We start from the raw sequence: 12,557 nt of genomic DNA on the forward strand, positions 1-12,557 counted from the left end.
TTTGACTTTATTTTCGAAGTATTTCAACTTTATTCTACAAACATTTCAAATTTATTCTCAAAACATTTCAACTTTATTCTAGAAACATTTCGACTTTATTCTCAAAACATTTTGACTTTTTGAGGAAATATTTTGACCTCATTCTCGTAACATTTAAGTTTTGTTCTCAAACTATTTCGACTTTATTTTCGTAATATTTCAACTTCATTCTGAAAATATTTTGACTTTAATCTCATAATCTTAATTTTTTTTTATTTTTGTAACATGGCACTAAAATGACATTGTAAAAACTAATTGTGTCTAATGATCCCCAATAAAAAGCAGACAAATGCATGTTACAGACAGTATAGATTTTGTACACCAATAAGTCATTATAACTTCTCCTTCTCATGATTATAGTTATCTGGCTTGTTTACTTGGTTGGGTCACAAGTCAGCAAGAGGATTATGAAACTACTAGTTGGTCTCACATGGCTATTTTGGTGTGGTTTCATTTAAAAACACTTTGTCATTTGACTTATATCCAATAACAGTAATTTAGACACAAAATGTCCATTGCTGGCTGTGTGCCGAGCTGCATTGCAGTTTTTTGGATCTGTTGAGTCCCCTTCAGCTGAGAGTGAAGGACAAGCGTCTCTGTGCATTGAAACTGTGATTATAGACGTGCTGGACAAACTGGATCCAGGGAGGGAACCACACTAATTCTTGGAAAGCAGCACAATCAGTGTTGCATGTGTAACAATGGATTAAGAGGGAACAATATACCACGAGTTTGTTGAATTGACTGAATCATCCTGTCTCAGCGGCCAGGGTTGCCAGATCTCCTTGACAATAATAAACCAATACAGAAACTTGACATATACCACCCCAAAATCAAAAACAGAGATTTCAGATCATACATATTTAGGTTTTCGTCCATTTGTTATAATAATAGATTGACTACTATGGTGCTTTTTTGTAATTTTGATAAAGCCTGTCCCCATTCACTTTCATTGAATTGAAGAATGAAAGTGTGTAATAAATGGAGGAAATATATTGACCGCTGTGGTGTTTTTTTTTTTTTTTTTTTTTTTTTTTAATGCTTGACACAGAGAGTGACCCTTTTTTGTGTGTTCCATTGAAGATAGAAAGTCATATGGATCTGGAACAACATGACTGGAAATATGACTCATCACATGAGTGGAAACTATTTAGTCATTTTCAGGTTTGACAGCATGAAATGACATCAGTGTGAGACAATGTAGACAGAATTATTTTCTTTTCTTTTATTATATTTTATTTCATTAAAAAAAATTATATTTCACTTCATTTAGTCATTTAATTTATTTTATTTCATTTTATGTTGTTACATTTCATTGTTTTATTTCATTTCTTTTTGTCATTTAATTTAATTCAATTTATTTTTATTATTTCTTTTATTTTGTTTCTTATTTATTTAACTTCCATTTTATTTCATGTTATTTAATTTTAATTTATTTTTAAAAATTATTTTTAATGTCATTTCATTTTATTGTTTCATTTTATTTCATTTCATTTCATATCATTTTATTTTATTTTATTTTATTTTTTATTTCTTTTTTACATTTCATTTTTATGTAATTTAATTTAATTTACTTTATTATTTATTTTATTTCATTTTGTTAAATATTTTCATGTCATTTAATTTAATTTAAATTCTTTTTATTTAATTTCATGAAATTTCATCTAATCTTATTTATTTTTTCATTTTATTTCATGTAATTTCTTTTTTCCATTTTATTTCATGTAATTTTAATTTTACTTTGTATTATTTGTTTATTTCATTTTTTTTATTTTTTTCATGTCATTTAATTTAATTTCTATTTGATATTTCTTATTGTTTCATTTAATTTTGTTTCATTTGTTTAATTTTATTTAATTAATTTATTTTAAAAATCTATTATTTTATTTCATTTAATTTTATTGTTTCGTTTTATTTTACGTCATTTGATTTGATTTGCTTTTGTTTCATTTTATTTTTCATTTCTTTATTAAATTTTATTTCATGTAATTTCATTTATTTTTTATTTGTTTATTTCATTTTATTTTTTATTTTTTTCATTTTGTTCATGTCATTTAATTTAAATCATTTTTAATTTTTTTAATTTAATTTCTGTTTTCGTTTTATTCAATGTAATTTCATTCCTTTTATTATTTTCTTTTATTTCATTTCTTTTTTTCATTGTATTTAATGTAATTTCATTTCATTTTTATTATTTGTTTATTTCATTTGATTTTGTTTAATTTGTTCATTTTGTTCATGTCGTTTAATTTAATTTAAATCATTTTTATTTTTTTTATTTTATTTAAATTCTGTTTTCATTTTATTTTATTGTAATTTCATTCCTTTTATTATTTTCTTTTATTTAATTTCTTGTTTTCATTGTATTTAATTTAATTTCTTTTATTGTTTTCTTTTATTTTATTTCATTTCTTTTTTCATTTTATTTCATGTAATTTAATTTCATTTTTATTATTTGTTTATTTCATTTCATTTCATTTTGTTTAATTTGTTCATGTAATTTAATTTAATTTAAATCATTTTTATTTATTTTTTTAATTTCTGTTTTCGTTTTAATGTAATTTCATTCCTTTTATTATTTTCTTTTATTTCATTTCTATTTTTCATTGTATATAATGTAATTTCATTTCTTTTATTATTTTCTTTTCTTTTATTTCATTTCTTTTTTCATTTAATTTAATTTAATTTAATTTTTATTATTTGTTTATTTAATTTAATTTAATTTTGTTTATTTTTTTCATTTTGTTCATGTCATTTAATTTAATTTAAATCATTTTTATTTATTTTCTATTTTATTTCATTTCTGTTTTCATTTTATTTCATATAATTTCATTCCTTTTATTATTTTCTTTTATTTCATTTCTTTTTTTCATTGTATTTAATGCAATTTAATTTCTTTTATTTTCTTTTCTTTTCTTTTATTTCATTTCATTTCTTTTTTTCAACGTATTTAATGTAATTTCATTTCTTTTATTCTTATTTTTCTTTTATTTCATTTCTTTTTTCATTTAATTTAATTTTTATTATTTGTTTATTTAATTTAATTTAATTGTTTTATTCTTTCATCTTGTTCATGTCATTTCATTTAATTTAAATCATTTTAATTTATTTTCTATTTTAATTCATTTCTGTTTTCGTTTTATTTAATGTAATTTCATTTCTTTTATTATTTTCTTTTATTTCATTTCATTTCATTTCTTTTTTCATTGTATTTAATGTAATTTCATTTCTTTTATTATTTTCTTTTATTTCATTTCATTTCATTTCTTTTTTCATTGTATTTAATGTAATTTCATTTATTTTATTATTTTCTTTTATTTAATTTCTTTTTTCCATTTTATTTCATGTAATTTAATTTTTATTATTTGTTTATTTAATTTAATTTCATTTTGTTAAATTTTTTCATTTTGTTCATGTCATTTAATTAAATTTAAATCATTTTTATTTTCTATTTTATTTAATTTCTGTTTTCGTTTTATTTAATGTAATTTCATTCCTTTTATAATTTTCTTTTATTGCATTTCTTTTTTTTTCATTGTATTTCATGTAATTTAATTTCATTTTTTATTATTTGTTTATTTTATTTCATTTCATTTTTTAATTTAATTTAATTTCTTTTTATTGTTTTATTATTATTTCAACAAATCCCCAAATCGGCGGGAAAACACTTGATCTGGCAACCCTAACGGCAAAACCCCAGCGACCCTCCTCTCCACTGGATGCCGCTGCAGTCCAATAAAGCGACCCCTCCCATTGACTTTTCAAAACCTGCCCAAAGGGTGTGTTTTACAGCGGTACGTATATTTGCTCCGCATCACGCACTGCAGACATGGAAACAGGACTCGATGTGTGTGAAATGGTCAGTGTTAGCGCTAGAAGACATCGAATAAGTTCTTTAAGGAGCGCTGAGGAGAAGCTCGCCTGACGCTGCCGCCAATTCAGCAGCGTCATCCGTAGTTCGACTGACTTTTCTCGTCGTCCGTATCGGGACAGGACAGCAGGTTCCGATCTTATCAAACGACCAAGATGCAGAAAACGTGATTGGAGGGACTGACTGAATCGATGAGGAGTGTTTTGGAGTTGTCATTGAGTGTCCTTTTCACGCGGCGTTTCTGAGGGGCTGCTGCTGCTGCTGCTGCTGCTGGTGATGTTGGAGGAACAAAATGAACATCAGTTGAACCTTACAGTGTAATGCCTTGAGGGAATCCTCCCACACCAAAATATTTAAGTCGAGCGTATGTACCCGCATATATTTCCTGGTTTACATGCAGGTAAATACACTCTTACCTGTTTATATTTCCTGGTTTGCCGCGTCTTCACCTGGAGAGGGTGTGCTGCTCGCTTTAAGTGCTTTACTCAAGCCAGGAAGTAGGAAACCCAAGATACTCTTAGATTTAAGTCAGAAAATGATCCAGGAATTACCTAGTAGTTTTAAACCAAACTTCACCGTAGAGCTAGTTAAAACACTGACTGTCTTGGTCAGATAATATCGTGTTATTTGTCTGACTGGAGAGGTCTGATTTCCTCTCATTCTAAGTTATGACATTTAAACGCACAACTATCATGGAGCTCAAGATGTTCATCCTCGTCTTGGGGCTCCTGGTGGGCAGTTTGATGCCCCTCGGAGGGGCCTCCAGTTCTCCAGACGTGGGCAACGGTCACGGGAGATCCCACGACAACCACGGGGTCCAGGATCACGGAGACTCGCCAAACGGCACGACTTACATCAAAAAGCCCTTCCCGGTTCTGTCTTTCGACTATGAACACGTCCGGCTCCCCTTTGAGATTTCATTATGGGTTCTGCTGGCTTCACTCATGAAATTGGGTGAGTATGTGTTTGTGTTATTATATTCTGCGACAGGGGTCTATCTGTCTGTCTATACAAAAACTATACATAATGTAATATAAAAGTGTTAGTTTTCAACTGAAGTTGCTTTTTCATATGTGTCCCTGGACCACAAAACCAGTCATAAGGGTCAATTTTGTCAAATTGATGTAAATAAATAAGCTTAATAAATGACCTTTTCATTGATGCATGGTTTGTTAGGATAGGAGAATATTTGGCAGAGATACAACTATTTTAGTTGTCCAATTGAAGTTCTTAGAAATGCATATTACTCATAAAAATGATCTTTACTTAATGAAGAAGTGATTTTTTTTTTCATTTTCAGTGGCTTTTTCATATTTTTCATTTTATAATATCAAAAAATATACGTCATGTAATATATGTGTTTATTTTCAACTTAAGTTGCTTTTTCATGTGTGACCCTGGACCACAAAACCAGTCATAAGGGTCAATTTAGTCAAACTGATGTGAATAAATAATCTGAATAAATGACCTTTTCATTGATGTATGGTTTGTTAGGATAGGAGAATATTTGGCAGAGATACAACTATTTTAGTTGTCCAAATGAAGTTCTTAGAAATGCATATCACTAATCAAAATGATCTTTTCTTAATATAAAAGTGATTCTTTTTTCATTGTCGTTGGCTTTTTCATATTTTTCGTTTTATAATATCAAAAATATATATAATGTAAAATAAAAGTGTTAGTTTTCAACTACAGTTGCTTTTTCATATGTGTCCCTGGACCACAAAACCAGTCATAAGGGTCAATTTAGTCAAATTGATGTAAATAAATAAGCTTAATAAATGACCTTTTCATTGATGTATGGTTTGTTAGGATAGGAGAATATTTGGCAGAGATACAACTATTTTAGTTGTCCAAATGAAGTTCTTAGAAATGCATATTACTAATCATAAATTAAGTTTTGATATATTTACATTAGTACACTTACAAAATATCTTAATGGAATATGATCTTTACTTAATATAAAAGTGATTTTGTTTTTTCACTTTCGGTGGCTTTTTCATTTTTTATTTTTATTTTTTTACATTTTATAATATCAAAAAATATGCATAATGTAATATAAAAGTGTTTATTTTCAACTTAAGTTGGTTTTTCATATGTGACCCTTGGACCACAAAACCAGCCATAAGGGTCAATTTTGTCAAATTGATGTGAATAAATAAGATGAATAAATGAGCTCTCCATTGATGTATGGTTTATGATAGGACAATATTTGGCCGAGATACAATTGAAAATCTGGAATTTGAGGGTGCAAAAAAATCTAAATATTGAGAAAATCATCCAAATTTAGTTCTTAGAAATGCATATTACTAATCAAAAAGTTTTAATATATTTACAGTAGTAAATTTACAAAATATCTTAATGGAACATGATCTTTACTTAATAAAATGATTATTCTCATTTATATATATATCATTTTTTTATGTCATTTCTTTTTTATTTTGTTACGATGTAATATTTTCTATGTAGAACATTTACACTTCATTCAACAAAATGAATGTAATATAATATTTCACAATCTTTACACTTACATTCAGTGGCTTAATTTATATATTATATATTAGAATATAAAAAATATATATAGATCTAGATATATCAAATATTTTTTTTATATTCAGTGGCTTAATTTTGTGTGATTAACTATACATTTATATATTAAAATATGTGACCTTGGACCACAAAACCACTCTTAAGTAGCACAGGTATATTTGTAGCCATACCCACAAAAAGGCCAAAAATCATCATGTTCTATGAAGATATTTTGTAAATTTACTACCAGAAATATATAAAAACCTAATTTTTGATTAGTAATATGCATTGTTAAGAACTTAATTTGGAGGTGATTTTCTCAATATATAAAATATTGTCCTATTCTAACAAACCACTCATCAATAGAAGCTTATTTATTCAGCTTTCAGATGATGTATAAATCTCAATTTCAAAAGAGGACCCTTGACTGGTTTTGTGGTCCAGGGTCACACAGATATAAGTGTGTGTGTGTGTGTGTGTGTGTGTGTGTGTGTGTGTGTGTGTGTGTGTTTATATGAGTACTCATAACATGTTATAACAAATATAAAATAGTGTGTGTTTATATTATTGTAATAATGCCTCAGCAAAGTGAAGTTAGTATGAAGATAATCTCCTGCAGAATTTATTATATTCATTAATATTTTTGTATCTAGTGTACTGACGTTATTTGGATTAAGTCTCTAGACTCTCTACTCATTTAATGTAATAAAGACTTGGTGTGCGGTGACCTCAGCGGCCCAAAGACCCTTAATCACCCTCTTCCCAGGGGCCTTTTCTTCTCTGCTCTCACGCTACTCCATTTACCGGTGTAAATATTCCTCTTCACACTGTTATGAAGTTGCAAAGTCATCAAAACAGTTTGTTCTTGCTGTCAGCATAAAGTCTGGTCCAGTTGCAGTTTATCTGGACAAGAACTGTCCATTTAGTCAAGAAGACTGACATTTAAAGTGACCAATGAAATGCCTGGCAGCTGTGCGGCATCAGCCAATCAGCCCTTGGCATTTATGTCTGCATCATGCATCAGATGGTCTCAGACTAGGACAGTGGTAACCTGAGATTCTCACATGCTTGCCATTGAATGATACCTTACAGTGGACAGTATCAATTAGACGCCTGACGTACTGGTAATTACTGTACACACTGACCTGAGAATACTGACTGCACTGGGTCTGTGTAATTAAATGCTTCGACAATGGAGCCCTGGGTGTAATAAGGTTTATTAAATCATGTATACTTCCTGAGTGGGTTATTGTTCGTGAGGCGGTTATTGCATGACCTGACGATTGTTTTCAGTGCTTGAGAGGAAGCACAGAGTCGTGGTGTTTTGGTGAAATACAGTAGACGTCTGATGCAAGAGGAGAGGAGGATGTTGGCGAAGAGGGAAGATGAGGTCAGGTATGCGCAAACGCCGAGTTGCACTGGCTTCTTCCTGTTTCAGTTTATAAGCCGTGGCAGTTATAGTTTTGTGATGTGCGAGCCTCCCGCTGGAGTCTGAAGGCGTCTTGTTTTGTTGACATCTCAATTCTCATTCCCAGCAGGGGTGTAAAATTCATTGCCAGGCATTTTAAATTTCCTTCTGCTTAAATTAAAAAGGTTGTTTCAGTCAAAAATGAAAATTCTGTTGTTTACTTCCGCCTTGTGTCGTTCCAAAGCTGTATGCTGGGATTTATATATTTATTTATTTTGGAAAATCTTCACACAAGCCATAGTGAGCTCATATGTCAATCATAAATTGGTTCAAAAGACACATGCACTATGTAGGGCCCTATGAAATTCGTTTCATTTTTTCCCAAATTCAGTTTTATTTTTTTCCAAATTCAGTTTAAAATTTTCTGGATTCCGTTTTCTGTTTTAATGGTTAAAAATTTTAAAATATTAATCAAAAAGCATTTCTAATGATTTGAAATCATGAAACTTATATCTATAGAATTTAACCGCAATTTATTCAAATTTTAACAAAACAAAAAACAAAAATTAAGGCCTTATAAAATGTTTTTTTTCTTTCTCTCAAATTCAGTTATATATTTTTGTTTTTTACCAGATTCTTTTCTGGATTTATTAATGGTTTCATTAAATTTGAATAATCAAAATCATCTCTAATTGATTTGATAAATACATTTATTATTATTTTATTTATTTATTTATACATTTACATTTATTCATTTAGCAGACGCTTTTATCCAAAGCGACTTACAAATTGGGAATACAACAAGTGATTCATCCTAAGGAGTCAGATCAACATAGGAAGTGCTCAAAAATACCATATATTAGGCATTGTTAGATGAGTACAGGCTAAAAAGGGAAGATCAAGAAAGAGAGAACAAAGTTTTTTTTTTTTATATTATTGAGTCAAATAGTGTCGAAAAAGATGGGTTTTCAGCAGTTGCTTGAAAGCTGTTAAGGAGTCTGCAATGCAAACCTGCAAGATCGAGCAGTTTTAGCTATGTGGTCTTTAAAAGTCAATTGGTTGTCAAATATTACACCCAGATTTCTGGCTGAAGTCGATGGGGTAATTGTTGATGAACCTAACTGGATGGTGAAGTCATGCTGTAGAGTTGGAGTGGCAGGAAAGACGAGGAGCTCAGTTTTTGCAAGACTGAGCTGTAGATGGTGTTCCTTCATGTCCGCCAGGCAGCCTGAGATCCGTGCAGCTATTGATTGATCATCTGGTTTGAATGAAAGATAGAGCTGTGTGTCATCAGCATAGCAATGGTAGGAGAAGCCATGTGCCTGTATGATGGGACCCAGAGATGTAGTGTATATGGAGAAGAGGAGGGGTCCAAGAACTGATCCCTGAGGAACCCCAGTGACCAGTTGATGAGTTTTAGATACCTCCCCTCCCCAGGCCACTCTGAAAGACCTACCAGATAGGTAGGATTTGAACCAGTGAAGTGAAGTCCCTGTGATGCCCAGCGATGAGAGGGTGGACAGGAGGATCTGGTGATTCACCGTGTCAAAGGCTGCAGATAGGTCTAGCAAATAGACAACTAGCAAATAGGCAAATTTATACTGGTTAAATAAGCATAATCATTCATTAAAAAGCATTTCTAAATAATTGAAATCATGAAACTCATACAATTTAACATCAGTTTATTAAAAGTTTAACAAAGCGTTAATTTTCTTTTCTTTTTTTTAATGAATGGTTTTTTTTCCCCTGGTAAATAGTCAAAAAATAATGTTTTAATATTCATTTTATTATTTGTAGCAGTACTATCATTACATTAAGTAATATTTCTGTCACAGTCTTTTATTTTGATGAGTTGCTGTGAATAACTAAGTTTCTGTTTTTATCAATAGTTTTTCTGAAAATAAATGATAAAATGCTAATGAAGTGACTATTGGAGATATTCTAGAGATTACGTACTCTTATTGTTTACATGAATATGAATTTATTTATTTATCAGTCTGTCTAAAAGTTTTTATCTGTCAATTAGGCTTGCCACGATAGACGGTGTTTTAAGACGCAACACCGGTGACATCACTTTTCCACCGTGACACCGTCCCCACATTTTTTTTAAAAAATTTTTAAGTATTCGTTTTTTTATTAAATATTTATTTGAATTGAATGGAAAAAATCATTCTAAATTATTTACTTAAGACGAGAGCATGCACTATAATTAAAAACTGAACATAGCTACAATGCGTCATATTTCACTTATCAAGTGAGGAGTTCATGAGTTCGCGCTTACATATAATAAACAGCGTAAAAGTTAAGCGTGTTTGGCGTGCTGTCCGGGAGAGGGGAGGGTGGAGGGATGCTGAAAACAAGAGATGATGAAGGTAAGACTGCTTGGCTATTTAAAGGGATTCTCTTGTAGTGCTTGGATAGGGAGTGTGATTGCTGATGGTGAATTGGCCGTGTTAATTATCTGTACGAGCTCCTCCCGAAATTTGTTAAAACATCACAACGAGAGGAGTCGAATTTACAGAAAAAGGATGGTGGACGATTAGAAAAGTATAATACGCACGCATTTATAAGCTATTTAAAAGCAGAAAAAAAAGAGGAAACCCCCACCCCCACGGTGATACCGGTGTTGTCACATTCCGATTAACCGGTGGGGAAATTTCCTCATCGTCACAACCCTACTGTCAATTATGTCATCCCAAACCTGTATGCCGGAATTTATTTATTTATGTATTTAAGAAGAATCTATGTAGGTTTATATGAACAAGAATAATTGAAATAATTATTTGCTGATAAGATATTTTTTACTTATCTTACCCACATTTTTACTTGAAAATGTGACCATTTTATTTATTTTTATTTTTTATTTTGAAAAGATCTTTTCATAGCTGTCAATCATAAATTAGTCCAGAAGAAATCATGCACTGCAATATTATATATTATATTATAAATCTTAAGTCATACTATAGGTTTATTCAAGGAAGAAAAATAATAGTTGTTATTTTCACTTGGTTTATTTTATTTTATTTTTTCTTTACTTTGTTTTGTTGTTGTTGTTGCTCGTCTATCTTATCAGGCTTAATTGTCCAACACCCTTTGACAGTGTGTGACTGCTGATTTTCATTTGGCTTTGTCAGGTGGCTTTTATCAAATCATCTGCGTGAATGTCCAGTCTCGCAGTCGGGTTATGTTTGGTCTGGCACCTCTTCTTGTCCACAGTATCATTGTCATTCATACACAGCAAATTCTGGTCTTTGGAATAAACTCCCTGGTAGTTAAAATCAACTCAATCTGAGTGTACATGCGTGACCATCAAATAGACTCCAGCGCAGAGTTAAAATAACTCTGCTCTTGGAGTTGAATTTTTAACACTTTCTCAGAGTTAAATTTTAACACTTTCTGGAGTTAAAATATTAATAATTTGGAGAGTAATTTTAACTCTAAAATTTAGTTAATTATAATTTAAACTCTTTAACCAGTGTTAAAAACACAATATGTTTTATGTGGAAATGACTACACTGAAAGCCATACTCTCAACTTTCTGCTTTTATTTGAGGAAATACATAGATTGGATTTAGAAATTCCATGCATGTAAACACTTTGAAATTAACTGCTGTCATAAAATACTGTAAAATCTAACAGCAAAACATTTACATTTAATACGTCTGCAGTGCCAACAGGAAATGTTTGGTAAAATTGTATACAGCATAGTCAACACACATCATTGCATTATATAAAATCAAGCCTGAATGATTATAAAATGAAGTAGATATAAATCAGATGAAGTAACAAGAAAAAATCCACAGTGATACCAGGATACATTCCATGAGGACAGAACTTAAATAAGAAAATTACTGCTTGTTCAACTGCCTTGCTCTCAGTTCTTTGACTTCAGTTGTACCTATATCAATATTATATACATTTGTCTGTAAAAAAAAAAATGTACAGGCTGGACAGAGCATCATGATACTTTACTTTACTTGAACAGCTGTTCAACAGTACCCAAGGATGTACATGACTGACAAGGCGAAACTTCTCTGTCCAAGACAATGTAAAAGGTGGAAACCTGTGCTTTTGATGTCCCTGAGGCAAGAAGATATGGCTGAGGGTTTTCTTTAGTGGCCAGGTGATGGTCATCAAGACTTTGGCATGACTGAAACACAAGATAAACATCCCTTTATAAACAATAGGCATTAAAGGAAGAGTCCACTTCCAGAACAAAAAATACAGATAATTTACTCACCTGCTTGTCATCCAAGAGGTTCATGTATTTCTTTTCTTTCTTCAGTCACAAAGAAATTATTTTTTTAAGAAAAACATTCATTTCACAGCATTTCTCTCCATATAACTTAAATGGTGCGTGCGAGTTTGAATTTCAGAATTGCAGTTTCAATGCAACTTAAAATGGCTCTAAACCATCCCAGCCGGGGAAGAAGGGTCTTAACTAGCAAAACAATGTGTTACTTTCATTAATAAATTAATATTTGTGCACGTTTTAACCACAAATGCTCATCTTGTCTAGCTGTGCATTGAGCATACGTACTTTGTGCACTCTGGTTCAAGACAGTTAGGGTACGTCAAAAAACTACCATCTCAGTTTCATCCATCTCTAACTTCAAAATTGTCCTACATCGCTGTAGAAGTACTGACCCAGTTTTTACAAAGTGAACGTGCAAAGATGATCAAATGCCCTTTGCAACAAAAAAAGAAAAG

General features: G+C 30.6%; 1 protein-coding gene across 1 annotated transcript in view; it reads left to right on the forward strand.

Moving 5' to 3' along the window:
* Positions 1–4,578: 4,578 nt before the first annotated feature.
* The window catches only part of LOC141342481 (sodium/hydrogen exchanger 1-like), a 36,617-nt gene continuing 28,638 nt past the window's right edge, over positions 4,579–12,557 (forward strand). The window contains exon 1 of the mRNA XM_073846938.1: positions 4,579–4,864. Within this exon, the coding sequence (XP_073703039.1) occupies positions 4,579–4,864 (286 nt within the window). The remainder of the gene's footprint in view (positions 4,865–12,557) is intronic.

This window comes from Garra rufa, chromosome 9 (genome assembly GCF_049309525.1).
Source record: "Garra rufa chromosome 9, GarRuf1.0, whole genome shotgun sequence".
NCBI lineage: Eukaryota > Metazoa > Chordata > Actinopteri > Cypriniformes > Cyprinidae > Garra > Garra rufa.